At 47.8% G+C, this 23,306-nt stretch overlaps 11 protein-coding genes across 11 annotated transcripts; 4 read left to right on the forward strand and 7 right to left on the reverse strand.

Moving 5' to 3' along the window:
* The first annotated feature begins 2,920 nt into the window (after positions 1–2,920).
* On the forward strand, positions 2,921–4,019 carry LOC9631889 (ubiquitin-conjugating enzyme E2 27). The gene is made up of 5 exons (XM_002991515.2): positions 2,921–3,239; positions 3,299–3,347; positions 3,435–3,594; positions 3,661–3,750; positions 3,804–4,019. The coding sequence occupies exons 1-5, from the start codon at positions 3,062–3,064 to the stop codon at positions 3,906–3,908; spliced, it is 582 nt and encodes a 193-aa protein (XP_002991561.1). The 5' UTR covers positions 2,921–3,061; the 3' UTR covers positions 3,909–4,019.
* On the reverse strand, positions 3,954–6,160 carry LOC9631890 (probable protein arginine N-methyltransferase 3). Its single transcript, XM_024665337.1, has 7 exons — positions 5,904–6,160; positions 5,404–5,847; positions 5,256–5,353; positions 5,124–5,202; positions 4,826–5,065; positions 4,596–4,763; positions 3,954–4,539 (listed from the first exon to the last, which is right to left on the reverse strand). The coding sequence occupies exons 1-7, from the start codon at positions 6,132–6,134 to the stop codon at positions 4,120–4,122; spliced, it is 1,680 nt and encodes a 559-aa protein (XP_024521105.1). The 5' UTR covers positions 6,135–6,160; the 3' UTR covers positions 3,954–4,119.
* A 10-nt stretch (positions 6,161–6,170) lies between these two features.
* Positions 6,171–7,526, forward strand: LOC9632368. Its single transcript, XM_002991516.2, has 4 exons — positions 6,171–6,424; positions 6,563–6,631; positions 6,690–6,830; positions 6,888–7,526. Exons 1-4 carry the CDS (start codon positions 6,197–6,199, stop codon positions 7,422–7,424), a joined length of 975 nt encoding a protein of 324 aa, XP_002991562.1. The 5' UTR covers positions 6,171–6,196; the 3' UTR covers positions 7,425–7,526.
* Positions 7,510–8,715, forward strand: LOC9631891 (pentatricopeptide repeat-containing protein At2g35030, mitochondrial). The gene has a single exon (XM_024665347.1). It carries the CDS (start codon positions 7,510–7,512, stop codon positions 8,713–8,715), a length of 1,206 nt encoding a protein of 401 aa, XP_024521115.1.
* Positions 8,716–9,762: 1,047 nt separating this feature from the next.
* Positions 9,763–11,570, reverse strand: LOC9631893 (cysteine proteinase 7). The gene is made up of 4 exons (XM_002991559.2): positions 11,407–11,570; positions 11,118–11,353; positions 10,922–11,062; positions 9,763–10,857 (listed from the first exon to the last, which is right to left on the reverse strand). The coding sequence occupies exons 1-4, from the start codon at positions 11,543–11,545 to the stop codon at positions 9,940–9,942; spliced, it is 1,434 nt and encodes a 477-aa protein (XP_002991605.2). The 5' UTR covers positions 11,546–11,570; the 3' UTR covers positions 9,763–9,939.
* A 161-nt stretch (positions 11,571–11,731) lies between these two features.
* Positions 11,732–14,334, reverse strand: LOC9632369 (type IV inositol polyphosphate 5-phosphatase 11). Its single transcript, XM_002991560.2, has 7 exons — positions 13,196–14,334; positions 13,007–13,140; positions 12,770–12,846; positions 12,539–12,664; positions 12,281–12,486; positions 12,086–12,223; positions 11,732–12,022 (listed from the first exon to the last, which is right to left on the reverse strand). The coding sequence occupies exons 1-7, from the start codon at positions 13,556–13,558 to the stop codon at positions 11,867–11,869; spliced, it is 1,200 nt and encodes a 399-aa protein (XP_002991606.1). The 5' UTR covers positions 13,559–14,334; the 3' UTR covers positions 11,732–11,866.
* On the reverse strand, positions 13,710–16,203 carry LOC9632370 (pentatricopeptide repeat-containing protein At4g02750). Its single transcript, XM_024665348.1, has 2 exons — positions 14,420–16,203; positions 13,710–14,358 (listed from the first exon to the last, which is right to left on the reverse strand). The coding sequence occupies exon 1, from the start codon at positions 16,201–16,203 to the stop codon at positions 14,488–14,490; it is 1,716 nt and encodes a 571-aa protein (XP_024521116.1). The 3' UTR covers positions 13,710–14,358; positions 14,420–14,487.
* A 127-nt stretch (positions 16,204–16,330) lies between these two features.
* On the forward strand, positions 16,331–17,911 carry LOC112342841 (pentatricopeptide repeat-containing protein At4g02750-like). Its single transcript, XM_024665349.1, has one exon. It carries the CDS (start codon positions 16,331–16,333, stop codon positions 17,909–17,911), a length of 1,581 nt encoding a protein of 526 aa, XP_024521117.1.
* A 232-nt stretch (positions 17,912–18,143) lies between these two features.
* On the reverse strand, positions 18,144–19,057 carry LOC112342842 (probable serine/threonine-protein kinase PBL28). The gene is made up of 3 exons (XM_024665350.1): positions 18,947–19,057; positions 18,597–18,692; positions 18,144–18,419 (listed from the first exon to the last, which is right to left on the reverse strand). Exons 1-3 carry the CDS (start codon positions 19,055–19,057, stop codon positions 18,144–18,146), a joined length of 483 nt encoding a protein of 160 aa, XP_024521118.1.
* A 1,710-nt stretch (positions 19,058–20,767) lies between these two features.
* Positions 20,768–21,541, reverse strand: LOC112342843 (putative receptor protein kinase CRINKLY4). Its single transcript, XM_024665351.1, has one exon. It carries the CDS (start codon positions 21,539–21,541, stop codon positions 20,768–20,770), a length of 774 nt encoding a protein of 257 aa, XP_024521119.1.
* Positions 21,542–21,563: 22 nt separating this feature from the next.
* LOC112342844 (serine/threonine-protein kinase-like protein CR4) lies at positions 21,564–22,901 on the reverse strand. The gene has a single exon (XM_024665352.1). It carries the CDS (start codon positions 22,899–22,901, stop codon positions 21,564–21,566), a length of 1,338 nt encoding a protein of 445 aa, XP_024521120.1.
* Between the last annotated feature and the right edge of the window lie 405 nt (positions 22,902–23,306).

Raw genomic sequence — 23,306 nt, forward strand, 5'->3', positions numbered from 1 at the left:
GTTTTTTTGCATTATGAATAGAAGTTGAGTGCCGTAACTCTTCTACTAAATATTAATCTCAACATGTAGTGTGATGCCCTTAGCTAACCAATAGAGTTAGACTTGAGAACTTTATGATACCAAATGTAAGCTCTTGGATTTAGACTTTCTGGAAAATCATCTAGCATAATAATCATACATACTAATAACTTAATACAACTAATATATAAGGCATGACAGCGACGGTGTTTGGTAAACATAATAATGGGGGTATTTAGTGGACATGTTAAATTCTTATATAGAAATATTGAATGAGTAGTGCTCAATACACAAAATAGAGAAAAAGAGAACTAAAAGCCTAAGCTAAGTATGCTCAACTAGAAATATATAAGAGTTCCTATCTTATTTTTATCTGGCTAAGTATAGATATTAAGCCAAATTTAATACACTTAAACAAGAGAAACCAACAAAAGGAATCAACAATATTAATCTTCTACTATTGTGGTAGTAAAGAGAGAATGTTTGAAAAGATTCACTAATATGTAACTTTTGATATTTGTAGTTATATTCATGCCAAAAAAAGAGTAAAAAACATTCTTTTGTTTAAGACACATTTATATTTTTCTTTTTATTTTCTTGTGCAATTTAAGAAAATGAAAAACTCTACTAACAATCTCTAAAGCAATGAAATTCCTTGTTAATGTCAAATACCCACTCAAGTTTATATATATTGTTTTCCCAAAAACTCAATCCTTAAACATTCTTCAAGAACTAGATTGCATCATCCATATCTCTTTAATTGATATCACAATTATACTCCACTAGTGGGAGATATTAGAACACCAAAAATAGAAGATATTATATAATCATGTTTCATGGAAGTTAGTACTAAGGATGGATGTAACATCAACATACATAATCATGCCCCATAGCATTAAAAACCCAATTCAACAAAGCAATATCAATAACCTGAATTGATTGATTACAATGTGGCATGGTGGAAAAAGAGAATGTAGTAAAGATTGAAAAAGCAAAATAAATCTAATAGCTACAATCTTAGATTTGGTGAAAAACTAATATAAATTTAAATAATCCCAAACATTAAATAAAGCATTATTAAAAAGCTATACTGTTCAAGGACAAATTGCAATGTCCTCACCTCTACCAATGTGATATATGAATGGGTATATTAATTGAGGTCTAAACCCTTACTTATATATATATAAACTCAATCCCAAATGGAAGTAGGGTTATATATATAACATGATAGTGGGGAGGCCTGCCGGCCGTCAGATCTAAGGCCTGGGCTAGGCTCGGTATCCATGGTTGTGGGAAAAATCACATTAATGTTTGGATGGCCAATCAATAATGGGCACATTGGCTGGAAGAGAAGAAACTCATTGGGTGTTGTGAGTGAAAGCTATGAATTAAAGAAGACACATGTTAGTCCAGAAATCACATTGCACCCAAGACAGAAGAAATCTGCCTATTGCCTTGCATCCATTCCCAATAACATGTACTCTTATCATTGTTGAGTGGTGATGAAGGATGATTATGCCGAGAATTGGTGTTGGGCTCATGCCACATAAAGTTTAGGGTTGCCCATAATCATTTGGAATCAACACTTCTATGGCTGTTACATCACAGCCCAATGCTTCTACTTCTGGAATTGACTAACACTAGAATTACTCCAAAGCTTCTAGGATTGATCAAGACCAAGAAAGTAAGTCAGGTGTTGATATTGAACACAATTTTCTTTTTTTCTTGCAATTTCAATGTGACAATCAGGAGGAAGAAATTTTGTGCCAGTCATAGGTGTTATGTCTTGATGGGTTAGCCACACAATCAATAATGGTGGCCACTAATTTGGCCCTAAACCACAGCAATCTAGCCTTTTGTGTATTGTGGACATTTGAGACGTGTTCGTTTGGGTTTGTGGATGCTATCAAGCAGTAAAGCTGGAGCTAGAGCCAGAGATCATGGCGGCCGCAGTTGCGGATGAAAAAGGAGGTGCACCCGAGCAGGCGGAAGCAGAGTGAGATACTCTAAGATATAATCACTAATAATTATTAACGTGGCCAGAACTATCAAAGAGTTTGCAATCCCTATTTTTCTATATATATAAAGTGATAGTGGGGAGGCCCACTAGCTGTTGGATCCCAAGCCCAAGGAAAAATCATGTTGCCATTTTGGTTATGGCAATGTGTTATCGGGGTGCTAATGGCAGAGGTACAATTTTCATCCAATTGCTTCCCAAAGTGCAGCTCTCATTACAATATAATGGTTTCCAGCTCATCCCAAAAGGAACCTCTCTAGTGGGTTGTGGAGCAACTTGCAACACTTGGGCCAAAGATGGATTTGGAAGCATTCTTTTGCCTCTTTGCGTTCAAAATGGAGGAATGCAACTCAACACTGATCTAATCTAGCTTATGCAATGTTTATGGGTAGAGTTTGTAAATTCCAGTATAGGAAATCTGGATTTGAGGAGTTTAAACAACAACCAAGTATAGTAAATGCATTATTATTTAATGATTACAGCTATAATGCAAGAGCCGACCAATAACCACAGCCACCACAGCTTAGTTTTTTTGAAATGTCCAGACACACTAAGTTATAGTTAAGACATTCATGTTCGGTCAAGAGAATATCTTTCAGTTGTGGAGTTAATCAAACAGAAAATATAGTTAAACTCAGCAAACCTTTTGAAATGGCATGAAATTTGCCAACCACCCAGCATTTCTTGAGCAGTTGCTAGCATATATATGGATTTCAAGTTTTTTATAAATTTGTTATTCAGATATGTTTTATAAAATGGATAAAATAACATAAAGTTGTTCTAAATTTAAATATCATAAATAACCTCTTTTACTTAAGAAAATAAAAAAATTGTATCCTTTGAAAAGGTGAGCGGTTCGAATCATGGCTATTTGTGGCATCAAAAGTGGGCAAAGAAAGGGCTCATGGCGAAGGCACGGCAAGCCGTGCTTGTGGTCGCTTAGGTCAGATCAACGCGAGGGGAAAGGTAGAGAGGGATACCGCAGGGATTTGCGGGCGCCGGGGGCGCGCCAGAGAGGAAGCGAAGATGCTCGATGTTTCTCGTGTGCAGAAGGAGCTTGTGGAGATCGAGCGCGATAAGAAGCTGTCAGGCGTGAGCATCCAGGTATTTGACGATGGCCTGAGTAGAATGCGGGGGACAATCACTGGTCCTATCGGCACTCCCTACGAGGGCGGTATCTTCACTGTCGACATTCAGTTACCCTGTAAGTGTAAATTTTTCCTTTCTTCTCAAACTCTTACTTTTTATTTTGTTCTTCTCTAGCTGCGTATCCTTTCGAGCCCCCCAAAATGCAGTTCATCACCAAAGTCTGGTGAGTGAGAGCTCGAGAAAAGAGGAACAAAAAATCTAGTTTTTTTTTTCCTTTGATGCTGATCTTGTCTCCTTTTACTTCGCCCAGGCATCCCAATATCAGCAGCCAAAATGGAGCCATTTGCCTAGACATTCTCAAAGACCAGTGGAGCCCGGCTCTCACCCTCAAGACGGCTCTACTTTCTCTCCAAGCGCTCCTCTCCACGCCCGAGCCGGGTGATCCTCAAGACGCAGTGGTCGCAAAACAGGTAAAGAGCGAAAAAAACGTTTCGTGCTAAAAGTTTTTGCCAACTTGCTTTGTTTGCTTGATCCAGTACTTGCGTGAGTATCCAGTCTTCGAGAGCACTGCGAGATACTGGACTGAATCGTTTGCGAAAAGATCTTCGCTTGGCATGGAAGAAAAGGTACTTGTATACAGTGATGTTTAGCGTAAATTCATAGCTCTCGGTTCTCACAGGTAGCAAAGCTGGTAGAAATGGGCTTCACGGATGAAGTTGCGACTGCTGCCCTCGAGTGCTGCGGTGGAGACGAGAACGCCGCTCTGGAGAAGCTCCTGAGCTGATAAAAAATGAAATTCGTGATTGTTGATAATTTCAACTCCCAAAGCTAACACGAGGAATGATTTATGTTCTAGCATAATCTTTGTTGTCAACAAGCAAGTTTAATATGGTTCTATCCGAATGAAATTCATAGCGTTCCAGCCATGAGAGCAAAACTTTGGGAGATCTCATCCCTCAAGTGTAGCACAACTTACCGAAGCTTGGGACCTTTTGCTATAACCCAAAAATCTGGACAGGCATTGGAAACGCGGCTCCACTTTCAGCCGCCACCGCCGCCGTCTCCAGGGAGATATCAATGCTGCGGTGCTTGAAGCTTCTCGCGATGCTGATCCTTCCCTTCAGCAACGCTGCCGGGTTCTCCTTCGTGCCAGGCTCTCCGGGTCCTGCGCTTGCGTCGCGGCTTAGAAGGATCGGATTTCTAAACGTCAGGATCGTCTGTGACCAGTGCGTGCTTGGAGAGAACGGAGATGTCGTCATTGTAACCGGAGAAACCTTGCAACACCTCTCGGTAAAGCCGACGTCGAACCAAAGTACCACTCCGTAGCACCAGACTGGAGAGGCGGTCCTGGGCTTGAGCTCAAAGTGTGCATGGAAGTCGACGTCGTCGGGCTTCATCGTGAGGATATCGAATTTCTGGCAGGAGGAAGAACAAAGTTAAAAAGTCCTGGAATGCGTCTGCGTGACAATACCTGGATCGAGAAAGAGTCTGTGACGATGTCTTCCTTGTTCACGACGTCTACCACGGGTGCGTTCGCTGCGTGCTCAAGAACTTCGTTCCCGATGCGCTTCATGTTGAAGCCATAGACGTCCTCCCAAAACGGGAGGCTTGTAGCGCCTTTGCCAAATCCTGCTACGAACTGCAAAACCAAGCACACAAAACGCATGAGCGAAGATAAGTTTTGCTGGTTTCAAGCTTTACCATCTCCGCTGTGTCTGGCAAGATTGATCCCCCGGGTTTCAACCATCTGTCCCGTGCATGCAACACCGAGCCAAGCATCGACTCATACAAGAGACCGTAACCCATCCATTCGCTGATGATCACGTCGACGCTGTGAGGACTGATGGATAACTTTCCATCGAGATCTTCGATCATTCCTCCAACAACTTCTATGGTATTACCAGAAGAGCCATCGCTAATAAATCCATTGTCTCTAGCCACCTGAACGAAACAAATCACTATCAGAAAGGCAGAAAAACGAGAGAAAGAATAGCGTTACCTCTCGAGCAACCATAGCCATCTTCTCGCTTCCATCAACAGCTATCACCTTCGACGCGCCGGCCTTCGCCGCAAAGAGACTGCAATGCAAAACAAGCTGTTGCTCTAGACCAAATCACCAGCCAGTTTGTACCTTAAGATCCCGGTTCCACAGCCAATGTCCATCACTAGAGCATTCTCCAGCAAAGGAGGATTGTGTAAAATAGCCTTTTGATAAGCCTCGGTTCTCACCTAGAGTCACAGGCCATCAAGATAAACATTTTAAGAACGAGGAAGCTTACCTTGTCGCCAAGCATCTCCCTGTGAATCCCATACTCGCCATAAGAACTGAAGTACTTGCTGTTAACGCGCAGGATCTCTTCTTTGACAACGTTGTCAAAGCTAACTCTTTTCTTCTTCTCGGCAAGCTTTCCATCACTCGTTGGCAAAGAGCTAGTTGCAAGCTCTCTTATAGCTTCGTCAATGGATCCTTCTCCCGGATCCAAGTTTGCTAGCTCGCTGATGATCTCGTCTCGATCAATGGTACCGTTACCATCCTCTTCGATATCGTCCAAGTCGAAGTTGTAAAGCAACGCATCGTCCTTGAGGAAAGGAGCCAAGTAGAAGTCGTCCTTCCAACGATCAGACCCGGGCAGCGAGCAATGCCGCGTGGAATCGACGTGATCCTGGAATGCCCTCTCGTCCTGGAACTCAGCACCACAGTTCCAACATCTCTCTGCCGCTACCTAAGAAAGACAAAAAGATTTGGAAGAGAATCTAAGCGAGAACCGCAACACCATACCTCAGAGCGTATGAAATTTAGCAGCCGCAAGGCCTGGTAGAAATCCAGACGAGAATGGAGCCGCAGAGCGCCAAAATCGAGGCCGTGTTGCTGCGAGCAGTGACGGAATGCTTGATCGGCGGAGGAGAAGGAAGAGGAGCAAAGCAGACACTTCACGATCGATCCAGCGTCGTCGGCATTCTCTGCCCAGTCCTCCCATCCAGCGCCGTCCTCGTCCTCGCTAGAGCTCATCACGCCAAAACCCTAAAACCAGGGGTTTGGCTTATCTCTCCAAGAGCCCTAAAAACCAGTCGATGGTTTTGGGGAAGAATGCAGCGCCATCGCCATCGCTTCGCTGTGATTTCGGCGCTGCACAGGTCTTTTCGCGGTTCAATCGCTCGTCGCGCCTCACCGGGAAGCGGGCGCTGTGGATCCCAAGAGCTATCAGCGGCGGGAAGAAGAATCACTACGAGATTCTTGGGCTGCACTACAATGCGAGCCCGCTGGAGATCAAGAAAGCGTTCCGGCAGCTTGCGCACAAGGTGAGAGTGCATTGTTTCTTCGTGGTTTCTTTTTTCTTCGTTCTTTCATCTGTTCCTTGGTTCTTGTTTGTTTTTTTTCTGTTCCTCCATTGTTGTAACTGAGCGTTAGTATTGACAATGGCAGGCTGCTGTGTGCAGTACCATCCGGATGTGAACAAGGCCGCGGACGCGGAAGAGATTTTCAAGTCTGTCCGAGTAGCGTATGAGGTGAAGTTCTTTGTGTTTTTTTTTTCCTTCGTGGCCATAGATCCTTCCTTTCTTCCAGGTTTTGTCCAACGAGACTAGCAGAAGAGAATACAATCAAACACTTCATCACCAAAGAACCAGGACAACCAGTTCTCCAGAGGGGACGGACTACAATTCTTTCAGATATGCACGCTCTCAAAGCTATAGATACTATGAACGCGTAAGTGCTTCGTTCGGACTCGCGATACGATGAAAATCACCTTGCTCCTTTTTTCAGGTGGATTTCGATACCAGTGACTACGAGAGAAGGTCCGGACGCTCGTCTCGTAGGAGACGAAAGTTTGAGCCGACTTGGGTGAGGAGGCACAGGACCGGGGCCAGGGACGACGAATTCGATAGCTCAAACATGGCCGAGGAATCACAGGATGACGGAGAAGACTGGCTGGCGGAGTGGCAAAGCTCCCGAAACATGATCTTTCTAGCAACTTGGACGCTGGCAGTGATCTTCTACAGGTTTGGAATCCGGGCAGCTCTGGCAGCTCTTGGCGTCGCGATGTCTTTCCGGACCAAGCTCTCGACGTGGTACAAACTGGCACTCGCAGTAGCATGGCTGATTGGAGGTGGCAGAGGCATGCTCGTGGCTTACTTGGTGATGCAAGCGAGCTCGCTGTGGGGAGGAGCTTGCGACGTTGCCGTCTTCACGCTCGTCTTTGGGATTTGGCTGCGAGGAAGCTTTCTCTCGGGCTACGTCTTTCTGCCACCGCCAGTTCTTTTGCTCGTGGCGATGAAGCTCGTAAGAAGCTCGGGCTTTTGATCGTCACGGGCTTCCTGTGTTTCGATCCTCTGCATGGTTTTTGGATCGAGCTCGTTTTCTTTACGTTATCAGCAATCCGTGACAGATGGTCTTGATCTCTTCTTTAGCCGAGCGAGTGAAGAGTTGCAGGGATTTATCTCAGGCTCGGGATCTATGTAGTTGCTTGAGACAAGGCAACTATCTCAACATTGTCTATCTCGCCAACCTTGTGGTGGAAATGTATGGCAAGTGTGGCAGCGTCGAAGATGCCAAGTACGTGTTTGATCACATTCGAAGACCAAATCTCTTTTCTTGGACCGTAGTGATCGCAGCATATGCCCGTAATGGGCATCCATTACAGGCACGGGAACTGTTTGATCAAATGCCGATGCGAGACCTGGCGTCTTGGAATGCCATGATTCTTGTTTGCGCAGACGCAGCGAATCTTGACGAAGCCATAGCTCTGTTTGAATCTATGCAGGAAAGAGACATTGTTTCATGGAGCACTCTGATCACTGCTTATGCCCGGTTTGGCTATATGGACCAGGCCAAAGCTTTGTTCGATCAAATGCCTCAGAGAAACGTTGTGGCCTGGACTGCCATGGTTGCTGCGTATGCCCAAAACGGGCATCCATACGAAGCGCGGAGAGTTTTCGATGAAATGCCAGAAACCAACTTGGTTTCGTGGAACATAGTTCTGGATGCGTTTGCGGAGAATGGGGAATCGAGCGAAGCAGCTGACATTTTCAGAGCTATGCCCCAGCGAGATGTTGTCTCGTGGAACACTTTGATCGCGGCTTGCGTGAGGAGAGGCCAACTTTTGGAGGCCAAGCGTTTGTTTGATCGAGTTCCGGAGAAGTCAGTGGCGTCCTGGAACTCCATCTTTCAAGCCTGTGCAGTGTTCCAAAACGATAGCGCTGTCGAGCTCTTGAGCTCAATGAGGATGGAAGACGTGCCACCGGACGGCACCACTTTCACTTGGATCCTCAGCTCGTGCAACTCGAGGGGAGATCTGGGGCGAGGATTGAAGCTTTTCTCCTCGATGATCGAGGATCACGGTCTCTCGCCATGCTTGGATCACTACAATTGCGCTTTAAATGCGCTGGGACGAGCTGGTTTGCTGCGACAAGTGCGTCAAGCCGTGGAGGAGATGCCGCTTGGTCCAGATTGTGTCACCTGGAAGACATTGTTACTGGCTGCCTCGAAGCTAGACTATAACATTGGAACTTGGGCTGCAACAAGAGCTCTGGAGTTGAATCCAATGGATGACGCACCCTATGTTTCACTCTCTCAAGACTTCATTAGCTTCTAACAAGCGACTAGGCTCCAGGACCTCGACAAGAGGATGTCCAGCATGGAAATGCTACGCTTGGAACAATTCCGTAAAGATTTTTTTATTGTTAATATTCTTAACCACCATAAAATACAGTTCCTTTTTCAAATATTCTAAATAGAATATTTGAAAAGGTGTTTTAATTTAGGAACCGTATTTTACAAAGTATGTAAACAGTGGAGACCTAAAGGAAGACACATTTCCTTTACGAGAGTTATGGCGTCGTGGTTGCAAGCTTTGTTGAACGTGACGGACTTCTTCACAGTGTGTGAACTCCATGCCAACTGCACATCCGGGAAACGCAAGAAGAGCTTCTTCTGCAAGCAGTGTTTAGTGTCCCTGTGTCAAGAATGCAAAAAGGATCACCGGACTTGCGACTCCCGAAACGCTTTGCAGATCGTAATCTCAGGCCGCCTTACTGCACTCAAGGCGTGTGAGGCGGAGCGCCTCATCGATACGTCGGGGCTGGAGACGTTTACCATCAACGGAGGCCCAATCTTTTATCTCCACGCCAGGCCCCGAGGAATAGAGGTGCAAAACTCGGTACTATGCCGCCACTGCAAGAGGGTGCTGCACGGAGCTCTCTACTGCTCGCTCTACTGCAAGCTCCAGTGTCAAGGGTTCGTCGCGCATCAGCAAGCCCAAGTCGATCAGGGTCAGGAAAAGAACATTCCGTCACCTTTTGGCGAGGTCGCCCCAGATGGTGATGCGCAACCGAGAAGTGAGCTCAACGATCATCAAGCCCGGGTCGTTAAGGTCAAGCCAATGGATCGACCTAGGGCTCCCAAGGCGAAAAAGGCTCCATCCGACAGGAAACGAAAGCAGCCAGAGCAAAGCTCCATTGAGCAAGTTTGTGCGAGGAGGAGAATGGACGAGGCAGTACATGTGTTTAGTGCCCCTTGTAATACTGTCGAGCATGACAAGCGTCAAGGAGCTCCTGCTCTTCAAGGATTTAGAAAGCGGGCAAGGAAAGGTATCCCAATAAGATCACCCATGTTTTGAAATGTTAACTAATTGTATGTGATCTTCATGTCTGCTTTAATTTTTATTTAGATTTGAATCTAATGAAATGGAACTAAGAAATTTCAAGATAAACTTTGTCGACTAAAGGTTATTGCACTTAAAAAAGCTGATGCCCGGTCAACTTTTTGATTGAAAGGCCAAAAGAGTTAGTGAAAACAGGGGAGAGGCAGGCATTTGACCTCAACCAGTTGAGTGGAGCGACGTGGTATCGCTAGCACTCGGTGCACTGCTTGCCTTGAGCTGCTTGATCTCGGCAGCCGAGAGAGCCCGGTTATAAATCCTCAAGCCCGAGAGAGATCCAGTGAAGAAGTCAACGTTGTCCCGGCAGTCACACCCAAGGTAAACCGGGAGATTGGACACCAAGTTCTTCGCTTCGCCGCTGGCCGATCCGGAGAGCTCTCCATCCACGTAGAGAAGACCCTGGTTTCCCTGCCTCACCGCCACGACATGGTGCCACCGATCGTCATTGACGGACGCCGAGGCCGAGAAACGGAATTGGTCGGCGAAGTCGCCGTACACCCAGAAGCTCGGCTTGCCACCCTCAACGTAGAGCTGATACTCGCCATTATAGCCATCGGTTGTCACCTTGCCGCTCCAGCTCCCGGGGCCTCGCTGTTGCATGATCACGCCTTTGGATCTGAAAGACGCGGCGATCTTCACCCATGCAACGAGTGTGAATGGCGTCTTGCCGCACAGCGATGCCCCGCCACCGCAGAAAACTCTCCCCGAGCCCCTGAAAGTGAGGCCGCTACTCGAGCTCCACGACGCGCCGGAGATGGCTCCCGCGGCGTTGCTGGACGAGGAATCCTTGGCGACGCTGCCGCTTCTCTCGTTCATTTCCCACCAGCCGACGAGGCCGTCGGGAGAGCCGGTGGTGGAGGGAGCTTTGGTCGGGTAGTAGACGAACGAGTTAATCGCGCATCGCCCATAGGGGAGACCGTGGTTGCCGCGCTGGATCCTCATGTAGCCATTCTCGCCCCACGAAGTCCCCCAGGAGTTCTTGATGATCCAGTAGTCCTCGCCCTTTTCCGAGCCATAGCCGACGATGAGGACCGCCAGCCGGGGCTTGTCCTCCGAGCAAGGTCCCTTGAAAATGCCCTGCAAGAACGAAGAACAAGTTCTCGACTCACACTCTTTGGATGAATGGAAAGTAGGAACTTACACTCTTGTACTTCTTGAAAGCGTCAGCGTCTCCGTCCACTAGAGCTGTCACTGGCTGCTTGGCTACGCGCTCGACCATCTCGGCGTCGCTGCTGGAACCCCAGACGTTGTCAAAGCTGTCGATAGTGACCACGAGACCATCCTACAAAATAAGATACCATCATCGAGATCATGGATAGCTTTCGATCGAGGCTAACCTTCTTCTTGCAAGAGCCAGAGCTTCCAGTGAAAGGATAGTCCGCCTCCTTGTGCAAGCCGGCACCCTCCTCGAGATAGGGGAAGCTGTTCTGGGGGAAGCCTTTGCTACAACCCGAGTTCCCATAGGCCGTGTCACAGTCGAGGAGCTGCTGGGCCGAGAGGTCCACGAGCTGTCCAGTCGCAATGTAGTGGACTCCTTCCACGGCAGCAGCAGTTGCAAATGCCCAGCTCCCATCTGGAACTCGATCCATGAATCAAACCCATGAGAAACTCTTGTAAGAAGCTCACCTGAGCAGTTGTTTCCAAGGGATTTCACTGGCGTCACAGCACCCCTGGCTCGCCAGTCGATGGACGCTGGAGCAGCAGCGAAAGCTTTCGCCGCAGCAGCGATGAGTACAAGGAGAAGGACTCCACAGGACGATTCCATGCCTGCAATGGATGATCCAAGATATCCACACTGGATTTATACTAGAGCTTCGTATGCCCACGCGAGAAATGTGACCTCTGTCTCCCTTACACAAACAGAGGGAAGAAAAACAAAGCTTTATCTTCCCACGAGAGTCACGAGCTCGGACATTCATGCCTTCGAGAACGATTTGTATCTCCTCACGACTAAAGTTGAAAGTGAAATCTCATTAAAATCCACCTCCCATGATCTTCAGCATGGAAGAGATATGGACGTATAGAAAATTACAACCTTTTTATGTCACAACTATCTGTCAAAACTTTGGAGAGTTGGGGACTTGCTCTAGCTGAGATTGGTGACGCGAAGAAGTGCCTTGACAGGCCTGTGATCGGAACTCCGCAAAGAATCGATTGACTGATAGTTGTCAACATCCAGGCTGATAGAGCTTTCATCTCTAATCTTGATAAGAATTCTATCTGTCCAGGATGGAACCCTTTCCTGATCGTAAACATCACAAGAAATTGTGAGCTGCAAATATCCATAGCAGAAATATTCACAAACCTTGCCACTCGTATCATAGTCGTCCGTTCCAACATCGTACTTGTAAGTTGGCTTAAACTCGAGAGGTCCTTCCACGAATCCATTAAAGACCTCGCCTTTGTCCACTGCGTTGAAGAGCTGATCGCGTTTCCATAGCAGCTGTGATCCACAGGGAAGAAACCATGAAAACCAGAGAGGAAAGATTCTGTATCGTACCTTCTCAAGGTTTTGTTTCACGAACGATTTGACGAGACCTCTGCTGCCTTCGATTCTATAGTTTAGATCTCCGAGCCAGACCACAACGTCGGACTCGTCCATGAAGTTGCTGCCGGGCTGTTCTTGTGAGGTGCTCGGCGGCGAAAAGATCTTCTGCCGGGTTCGCGAGTACTGAACGTGCCTCTCGTTCACCTTCTTCTCGTGAGCTGTGTTTTCGTGTTTAGAAACAGTTTTTGGAAGCAAATTCTTCTTTCTTACCGGCAAAGTGGGACGCAATGAAGAGGAAGGATGAATTGCCGATACAAAAGGACGCGGCTACAGCGCCTTTCTGCCTTCCTACAACTCCACCAAAGCCCTTGAATCGAACTTTATCAACTTTCTTGGCTGTTTGGCCGTGGGAAGCAAGAAAAACAAACAAACTCTCCAGTGAGTTCAGGAAAAAAGAATGAAAAAAAATATTCATTAGCGGAAAAAGTCAGCCAAGCTTACCGGATATGTGATGTTGCAGCCAACATTTCCCGAACACGTAGAGCTGCAGCGAGCCCATCACTGACTTTGCCACAAAGCTGTGCGGAAAAGAGCCACCAAGTCAAAATCCCATCTCTCGAGAAATCAGTTGACATTTGTGTCACTGGAGGAACACACAAATCTAAAGAACCGAAAACATTGCTACGCTATGGCTAGAAATGGGAAAGATCACACTCCCTACGAAAGAAAGAAGCATACCTGTACTGTTTGCCGAGAATGGGATGGAGAACACGCCTCAGCGAAGAAACTGGCGATTCTTGGATCCCAATCACGTATAAGTCGTAGTCACCTCTCCCGTTTTCTAGAAGCTTGGGAAGAGAGTCGTGTGGGATCTGGGAGTCACAGTGTAAGAACAAAAAGGAACATTGAGAGATTCGATGTTCATACCTTGCCATTCATGTTCCAAGTCACGGCATAGATCCGGAGATTGAAGGATGCTGTTGAATCTTCTACTGCCGCGACTGCCGCTGGATGATCATGAATCGGGAGGTGATCGCTCGAGGAGATGGAAGTCTTGCACGAGTGGAAACTATCCAAGGAATTGTCCTCCAGAGGTTGACCCGATACCGCGTCGTTCTCCTCCATGTCTCCAAGCTCCTGGGATTGGACGAGGATCATCCTCGCGTTGTTCCTCGTTGAGGACGAGGCCAGCCTGAGAAGACCACTGTCCCTGAACGAGCCAACGATGTGGTCCTTTCTCGACGATCTCAAGAGCAGTCTCTTGACCAGCCCCTTGAAACGCCTGCGCATGACCAGGCTGGATCGGCGGATCGCGGAACTGGGCTGCTGGGAAACGATGATGGGCTCCCGAATTCCTCCAAAGGGTCGCTGGATCGGCCTCCAAGATCGCAAGAGGAAAGGGATCTCCCTTTGCGAGGTGTCGAGAAGGGAAGATGTGAAGTGATCTCGAAGAACTTTTATCTGCTTGTGTTGTGTGTCACCAGGACAAAGGAAAGATCGATCGCAACGAAAAAGAATAGAAAACGAGCAAGCGCTACGAAACGAGAAACAAGCTTGTGACCAGCTATGGTGTGCGGCCGCAGGAGTTTACAGTGTTTGTGTGGTTCACAAAAAGAAGAAAAACGCGTCGTACATATGGCGCCGTACCGAAAAATTGTCTTTTTTCTTGTTCTGCGAGGCGACTGGATATCCTACTCGGTTGTTTCGTCAGCCCGCGCATCACCAGTTTTGCGTCGTTTCAAAGTTTGGAATGGTCGTGCCTCCTGACTGGACGAGTGTCTTAAAAGAATCAAGCGAATCTTTGGTTTCCTCTACTCTATTCTTACCCGTAAAGTTTCCCGAAAGAGATTGCCTGCTGCTCTGGTTGTCTGTGGGATGGATTGCGTCCATCTTCTTCTTGCATCACTAGGACCCTACAAAGATCTGGAAAGAAAAGGTCAGTCCTCGTGTGCTCTTTGGTGTTCTTCTCGAAAGTCATGAGTCACTTTGGACATCGGCCGACCCTGTGCAGCTGTGATAAAAGTACCCAGACGTCGATGAAGTGGTCATCACCATCAAAACGTCCCAATCGTTGCCTTTGTCGTCCAAATCTGCGAGAGCACTGATCATTTCGACACCCAAATGGAAAAGAAAGGAAGTGAAAACACTCACCTCTTCAAAACTGGCGGCCTGAAGTCGGCGGCCTCACGCGCATCCAAGAAGGAAGAAGGAACCGCGCCTTAACTGGAAGAAAACTTGAGAACGTTTGCGAGAAGCGAGTATCCAGACGAGCAGCCGGGACTGGACTGGATCACACGCAGCGCAGCTCTAGCTCCACGCCTGGCATCGGCTTGGATCTTACAAGAGCTCAGCAAGCTCTGCCATCCCGCTAGGTGTGGAGCCAGGGAAGGCAAGCTGTTTAGCACCTCCTCAGCCTCCTCCAGCCTTCCTGCTCGTCCCAAGATATCCACAATGCAGTTGTAGTGCTCCTGTTCCACTGCCACTCCACGCTCCACCATGACACTAAAGAAGTAGAGTGCCTCGTCCACGAGCCCCGTGTGGGAGCAAGCGTGGAGGATCCGGCAGAACATCACGCTGTCAAGCTTGATCCCTTCCAGATCGACCCTGTAAAACTCCTCGAGAGCCTCCCTTCCAGCTCCGATGAACGAGTAAGCCACCACCACGAAGCTCCAGGAGAGGCTCTCCTGCCGAGGAACCGTCTGGAACAATCTCCTCGCCTCGGATATGTGTCCCTTCTCGGCGTAGGCCACCACCATGATCATCCACGAAACCATGTTTTGGAGCGGCATTGCCTCGAAAGCTTGCATCGCCCTCTTGATATGCCCGAGCTGCGCATAGGCCATGATCGCGCCAACCCACGAAAGAGCGTTGCGTTGCGGCATGGTCTCGAAAACTTCCATGGCCTCGTCGAGTTTTCCAGCCGAGGAGAATCCTTGCAGAAAAACGTTCCAGGAAACGATGCTCCAAGCTGGGATTTTCTCAAACACCACCTTTGCCAGATCCATATACCCGAACTGGGCATACGCTCCAGAGACGGTGTTCCAGGACACCACATTCCTCTGCGTCATTCCATCGAAGAAGATCTTCGCTTCCTCCAGGTTCCCACTCTGGGCATAGACGTCCAGCATCGCGCTCTCGATCACCACGCTCTTCGCAGGAATGCGATCAAAGAGGCCTCGCGCCTCCTCGATTCGTTTCGTCTGCGCGAAGGCCCCGATCAATAGCGAGCACGAAAACTCGCAGTGCTGTGGCATGCGATCGAAAGTCGCGAGCACCGCCCTCCAGTATCGATCGTAAGCATACGCCGAGAGGAGCGTGTCCCAGGAGATAGCGTCCTTCTCAGGCATAGCTATAAAGAAGCTCCTCGCTTCTCTGGAATGCCCAGTCTGGGCATATGCTGCAAGCATCGCATTCGTGGATGATCTCGTCCACTCCGGCATCCTCTCGAAGATCTCTTCGGATTTACTAGCGTCACGCAGCTCCGAGTATGCCGCAAGCATGATCGTCCAGGACACGGCATCCCTCCTCTCCATCAGATCAAACAGCCGCCGCGCATCGCCCAGATTCCCGTCAAGAACATGCGCCTGGACGATCGCGTTCCACGCCACCACATCCCTCTGCGGCATCTCCCGGAAAATCTCTCGCGCTGCCTCCACGAATCCGTTCTGGGCGTAGGCATTCAAGATGATCGTCCAGGAGAAGAGATTCGGCTGCACGATTGCGTCGAAGACGCCGCGCGCTTCTTCCACCATGCCAAGTTTGCCATACATCTCCACCACCAGATTCGCGAGATACCTGTTCTTGATCTGGCCGCTCTGGAGAATCCGACGATGCAGCCATTGCGCCTGGAGGAAATCCCTAACATCGCCACACAGCCGCACCGCCCTCGCGAAGAAATCCACATTCTCAAGAACCCTAAAACATGGGCGCCACATTGGCGCCCAATTAGCATTCCATGTGGCAAACTTCCTTGATCCACGTCACTAAACTGGAATTCCACGTCAACTCAGTTTTACAAGTACGCGCCACATCAGACAACACTTTGCCCTAAACCATGCTCCAATGGCGGTGGGCGTGCGAATGCCTCCCGGGAACTACAACCTCGAGTTCACGGGCGTCACAGACCCCTTGGATCTCACAGATCTCGCGCTCTACGCTCGGATCATCCGATCGTGTGGGGCTTCCAGGGATTTGGCAGCGGCCCGGCGAGCCCACGACAAGATCCTCGCGACCAAGCACAAGAGCAGCCTCTACCTCAACAATCTCCTCATCGAGATGTATGGCAAGTGTGGCAGCATCGAATCCGCGCGCCGCGTCTTCGACGCCATCGAATCCCCGAACGAGTTCTCCTGGGGGATCATCCTCAACGCGAGCGTCCAAAACGGGCATTTGCAAGCGGCCAAGGCCCTGTTCGCTCGGATGCCCGAGCACTCGGTTGTGACTTGCAACACCGTGATCACGGCTCTCGCGGAGAATGGATACCTGGAAAACGCGAGAGATCTCTTCGAGACAATGCCCGACCGAGACATTGTCACCTGGAACTCGATGATCCAGGCGTTTGCTCTTGGTGGGCGATTGGCCGATGCGAAGGAGGTGTTCGATCGGATGCCCCAGCGCGATCTAATCTCGTGGGCGACGATGATCACCGCTTATGCCAACCTTGGGGAGCTCCATGATGCCGTGACGATGTTTGAGAAGGCGCCAGAGGCGAGCGTTATAACCTCAACCTCCATTGTCCAAGCATATGCCCAAGCCGGGCATCTCTCACGGGCTAGAGATGCTTTCGACGCGATGCCGTTCAAAAACATCGTGACGTGGACGACTATGATCGTGTCGTACGCAGAGTACGGGCAGCTAGAGGAATGTAAACGCCTGTTTGAGAAGATGCCAGAGAGAGACATAGTGGCATGGACGGCACTAATGTCATCTTATGCCCAGAATGGGCATATTGAAGAAGCGAAGAAGTTCTTCAATGGAATGCCAGAGAAGAGTCTGGTGGCGTTTAACACAATGATCACTGGATTTGTGTTCTGTGGCGAGCTTGATCAGGCGAGAGAAGTCTTTGACGCAATGCCTGATCGAAACATCGTTTCCTGGACAGCGGTTGTTGCAGCATATGCTCAGACTGGTCATTTGTGGATTGGGCAGAGGCTCTTCGATGAAATGCCAGAACGCAATATCGTGACTTGGAACACCATGATCTACGCCTACGCCGAGAATCGAAAGTCAAGAATCTCGCTGGAGCTCTTCCGAAAGATTGACCAAGAGGGACTAGAGCCCAATCCCACGACAATGCTTGGCGTACTCACGGCGTGCTGCCATATGGGGCTGCTGGACGAGAGCCAAAGCCAGTTTCTATCGATGAAGCCGGACAGATCGATCGAGCCGGGGTCCGAGCACTATTGCTGCATGATCACGCTGCTAGGGACGTCGGGCAAAATCCGGGATGCTGAGGAGCTCGTGGATACAATGCCATTCCAGCCGGATGTGACAATGTGGACGTCGCTGCTTGGCTGCTCCAAGATCCACGGCGATGCGACGCCTGGGGAGAGAGCTGCGAGACAAGCGTCTGGGTTGATCCCAAGAAACTCTTCTCCGTACTTGCTGTTGTCTAGCATGATACAAACCAAGACAGGGTCTTGACTGACGTTGACCAGTCGTGAGTTGACCAGACTTTGCTAACAATCCAATCTCCAAAAACTCCCTACTTGCACAAGGGACACCATTGTAGTTGCAGTGGAACTCAAGGAAGGAGTGACCAGCATCACTTCCAATATCTCTTCTAGCCTCTTAGCAACGTCGCTCATAGTTGGCCTAGGTACACTCCAAACTAAGTTTCACTGCATCGTATAAAGGCTCCAGCTGTGAGGCACTGTCATATCTCTCGAAGAATCGGCTTCTTGCGGGAGAGTAACTCTAGAAGAACCACTCCAAAGCTGTAAACATCGCTCTTGGCTGTGAGGCGGAGAGAGGAACCATACTCGGGATCCAAGTAACCGGGTGTGCCAGCGATTGTGCTGGTTGTTCCACTGGCTTCAGTTTCTTCGAGTGAGCGAAGGCCAAAGTTCGAGTCATGTCGAGAAGGATGTTTGATGATTTCACGTCCCTGTGAATGATGCTTGGTGATGCATACCTGTGAAGATCGAGCTGCCTGTTCAGCGGTTCTTATCAGTCCAATGGTGGCGTTTTGGTTTATATATTTTGAGAAAGAGTTTCTTTGGGCATGAACTCAAAGCTGTCCACCTCACAGTATCCAATCCAGTTCACCAGGCATGAGTGGTGAGCTCTCGCGAGGATCTGCAGTTCATTCTTAAACATTTTCTCTGACCTGATAAATTGGTTTCATCAGGGAGAGATCAACATTGAGTTTAATCAAGTACCTGTTAGACAGCTTCGCTTGCTTGATAGCAACCTCCTGACCATTCTGGAGCATTCCAGCACCCTTGCTTAAAAGCATTTCATCGCTGTAGTTGTTAGTTGCTAGTTGCCTCTCTCAGCTCTGCTGAGGAGATATACAGTATGTCGTTCCTACGTTCTCAATGTTAGCAAGCATTTCTAGCTTCCTCTTTTTCATGTATGTAAAACAAAAAGTAGCCATGACCATGAGCCCAAACGCAACATTATTAACGTGATGATCACACACAATAGCATAAGGGATAGTTTTCTCTGGTTCTTAACCTTGATGAGAAGCCAAAGATGGCTTCCCACACCCACGATCAGTTTCGATCCCACACGGAACAAGCTCAATATCATCACCAGTACACACTGAACACTCCAAGCACACCCCATCTGTTAGCGATGGACACCCATACTTAGAAGTCTGGTATTGATCCTTGCGACACCGACTTAACTTCCCAATACTTGCTTGTATCCTCCCAAGAACTCCTAAACGCCCATCCCGCGTCAACCACAGGTATAATAGTCGCCCAGCTGAAATGGCTGCAAAGGAGACATTTTTTGGAGCTTTGAGCTGATAAACATTGTTTTGTCCACTCCACCTGGTGACTATCCGCTCGTATGCCACACATATGGTAGCATCCTCCAGATACGCTCGAGAATCTAAGAACAGATGGAGCGTAAGTGTACGAAGCATCTATTCCCCAGCAAAGTATATATCTTGTGGAACTTGTTATCCCACATATGGAGTAGCCTCCCGCGAACAGAGATACGAAGGCTCCATTGTCACGATCTGGTTGTGGTATAGGAGACAGATGGCCTCAACAAGTTATCTTCCCATCTTGGGTCAGGCCACAGGAACAATCTATTCCCGATGAGACTGACTCGAATGGCTGGTCACTCATAGGTCAACAGCCCCCAGCAGTTGATTTACTGTCGTCGCTCGGGGTCTCACAACAGTGGCTCTTGCAACAATTCAAGCTTGTAGAGCTCCCGTTTTCTAGAGTAGGTGGTTATTCCGTTTTATTGGAATCTATAAACCACAGAGCAGCCCACATATAAATCCAGATCTTCCGGAGGTAACCAAGAGCTTCTTGTCCGGAGGTATTGCCATTAGTGGTATATATTTTCCTAAGCAGATTGGCTGTAAGGACTTGGCTTGTGAAACACATATGAAACTGATTGTGGCCATAGATCCAAAACCTATCACAGGAGAAAAATGGAGCAAAGTTACTAATGAAACAAATGAAATCTTAGTTAGAGACGCATACACCAAATGGCAGTTCTTGTGAAATTGGCTGAAAAACCTTTAACAGACCCAATACTTTTATTCTAATAAATATGTGAAGAAAACGTTAAAAAGGTTAAAAATTACCGCCATGCCGCCAGCGCTTCCTCTGGCCGGGGTGACGTTTTTTCTGGGCCATTCCTCTAGGAGCGCTCTGGCCAGCGGCTGCCAGCTATGGTTGAGATCGCCGCATCAACGGATAAATCAATGCTAGATCACGCTTCTCGCGCACTAGTGTCATCTTGTGAAGAAGCGAGGTAAGTTTCTCAATGACGCGTGGTTTATATTTGGTGGCGACCTTGAGAAGTGTTCAACGCTCTTCTGAACAGCTATTGTTATGCTCAGACAGGCCATCTGTGGATTGGCCGGAGACTCTTCGATGAAATGCCGGAACGCAATATCGTGAGATGAAACACCATGAGAACATCAAGAATCTGGCTGAAGTCTTCCGATGAGGAGTGATTGGAGGCCAATTCTACGACAATGCTGGGCGTGGTCAAGTATGGGGCTACTGGACGAGAGCCAGGGCCAGTTTCAATCGGTGAAGCCGGACAGATCAATTGAACACTATTGCTGCATGATCACGCTGGGGACGTCCTCGTGCCGTGTGACAATGTGCTGGGCTTCCAAGATCCACGGGGACGCGACGCCAGCTGCGAGATAAGTGTCAACCATACTTGCTGTTGTCTAGCGTGGTATTACTTGCGTTGACTAGTCGACGAATGAGTTGACTTCGTGTCAGTTGACCAGACCGGGAAAACCAGTGCTGGTGAAAAATCTCTCGGTAGACAAAGATACCATATGATTACCATTTGTTAAACGAGAGACACCGTTGTATTTGCAATGGAACTCAAGGAAGAAGGTACTAGAATCATTTCCAATATTTCTTCTAGCCTCTGAGCAACCTCACTCATAGTTGGCCTATCCTTGCCTCTGACCTTGGTACACTCCAAACTAAGTTTCACTGCATTGTATAAAGGCTCCGGCTGTGGAGGCAGTGCCAACTTTTGATCTAGCACGGAGTTCCACTCGCCACGTCCGACGAGATCAAGCACCCAAGCTGCCAAGTCCTGGATATTTCTCGAAGAATCAATCGGCTTCTCACCGGAGAGTAACTCTAGAAGAACCACTCCAAAGCTGTAAACATCGCTCTTGGCTGTGAGGCGGAGAGAGGAACCATACTCGGGATCCAAGTAACCGGGTGTTGTGATGGTTGTTCCACTGGCTTGAGTTTCTTCAAGCGAGCAAAGGCCAAAATTCGAGACGTGAGCATTCCAGTTGTAGTCGAGAAGGATGTTCGATGATTTCACGTCCCTGTGAATGATGCTTGGTGATGCATACCTGTGAAGATATTCAAGGCCTCGGGCAGCCTGTTCAGTGATTCTTATCCGGCTTACCCAGTCCAATGGTGGCGTGTTGGTATATATATTTTGAGAAAGAGTTCCTCTGGGCATGAACTCAAAGACCAAAAGCTTGTCCACCTCACAGTATCCAATCAAATTCACCAGGCATGAGTGGTGAGCTCTCCCGAGAAGATGCAGTTCCTTCTCAAACATTTTCTCCGACCTGTTTTCATCAGTGAGAGGCATACACGGAGTTTAGAAGTTTCAACTACCTGTTAAACAGCTTGGCTTGCTTGATAGCAACCTCCTGACCATTTTGGAGCAGTCCTTTGTAAACATTTCCAGAAGCACTCTTGCTCAAAACCATTTCATCGCTATAGTTGTTGGTCGCCTCTCTCAGCTCTGCCGAGGAGAAATAAAGTATGTCGCTCCTGGAAAAGCTCACAATGTTAGCAAGTGTTTCTAGCTTCCTCTTCTTCATATAAGTAAAATACGAAAACGTAGCCATGACAATGAGCCCAAAAGACAACGTGATGATCAAATACAACAGCACAAGGAAGAGTTTCCTCTGGTTCTTAATATCCCCTTGATGAGAAGCCAAAGATGGCTTCCCACACACACGATCAGTGTTGATCCCACACGGAACAAGCTCAATATCATCACCAGTACACACTGAACACTCCAAGCACACCCGATCTGTTAGCGATGGACACCCATACTTAGAAGTCTGGTATTGATCCTTGCGACACCGGCTTGAGCATATTGCCTGACTAACATGAATGCCAGTGATGTTAACTTCCCAATACTCTTCCTTGTATCCTCCCCAGCAAAGAAGTTCTACACGCCCATCCCGCGTCAAACCACAAGTATAAAAGTCGCCAGCTGAAATGGCTGTGAATGAGACATTCTTTGGAGCTCTAAGCTGATAAACATTGTTTTGTCCCCAGCACACCACTTGGTGATTATCCGCTCTAATGCCACACATATGATAGCGTCCTCCGGTTACGCTAGAGAATTGAAAAACAGATGGAGCATAAGTGTAAGAAGCATCTTCCCCCCAGCAAAGTATATCCCTTGTGGAGCTCTCTATCCCACATATGGAGTAACCTCCCGCGAATAGAGATACAAAGGTTCCATTGCCTCGATCTGGTTGTGGTATAGCATCAGAGAGATGACCCCAACAAGTAATATTTCCATCTTGGGTCAGGCCACAGGAAAAATCTATTCCCGATGAGACTGACACGAATGGCTGGTCTGGAGATTTGTAGATGAATATACCCCAGCAGTTGATTTTACTGTCGTCACTCTGGATCGCACAACAGTGGCTCCTGCCACAATTCAAGCTTGTAAAGCTTATGTTTTCTAGAGACTGTGGCAATTCTATGTCACCCCAGCATATTGGAAACTGTGAACCATAAAGCAGCCCACATACAAACCCAGATCCTCCTGAAATAGCCAAGAGCTTCTTGTCTTTAGGTACTCCTACTGGCGATCTAAATTTTCCCAAGTATATTGGTTGTAAGGAATTTGCTTGTAAAACACAAATGGCATAATCACCTACATCTATGTAAGGAAAGCCAGTCCACATAGAACTGATTGTGGCCATAGATCCAAAACCTATCACAGGAGAAAACTGTAGTACAATCACTATTGAAGCAAATGAAAATCCCATAGAGAAATATACAAGCAGGAATTAAGAGATACATATTTGCTCAAATCATGCCATTGCGTAATAAGCTAAGTATTGACTGAAAAACCTAAATCCAGCTCATTGTAATCTGTCAATTTTAAAAAATAATTGTCGTATTTTTCTTTAGCTTTTGATATATATCACGAATGAATTAAAGTATAAACCAATTACCATATAATATTATTTTCAGAATAACGAGAAAACATAATTACTATGTAGTCATTAAACCGTGAGCACTGTAAACTACAATTATAAATAATAGGGTTTTGTTAGCCCTCAGATTAAATTACAAGTTTTTAATTTTTAAAAACTATTTATGCT

This window comes from Selaginella moellendorffii, unplaced genomic scaffold (genome assembly GCF_000143415.4).
Source record: "Selaginella moellendorffii unplaced genomic scaffold, v1.0 SELMOscaffold_121, whole genome shotgun sequence".
In the NCBI taxonomy this organism is placed as follows: Eukaryota; Viridiplantae; Streptophyta; class Lycopodiopsida; order Selaginellales; family Selaginellaceae; genus Selaginella; species Selaginella moellendorffii.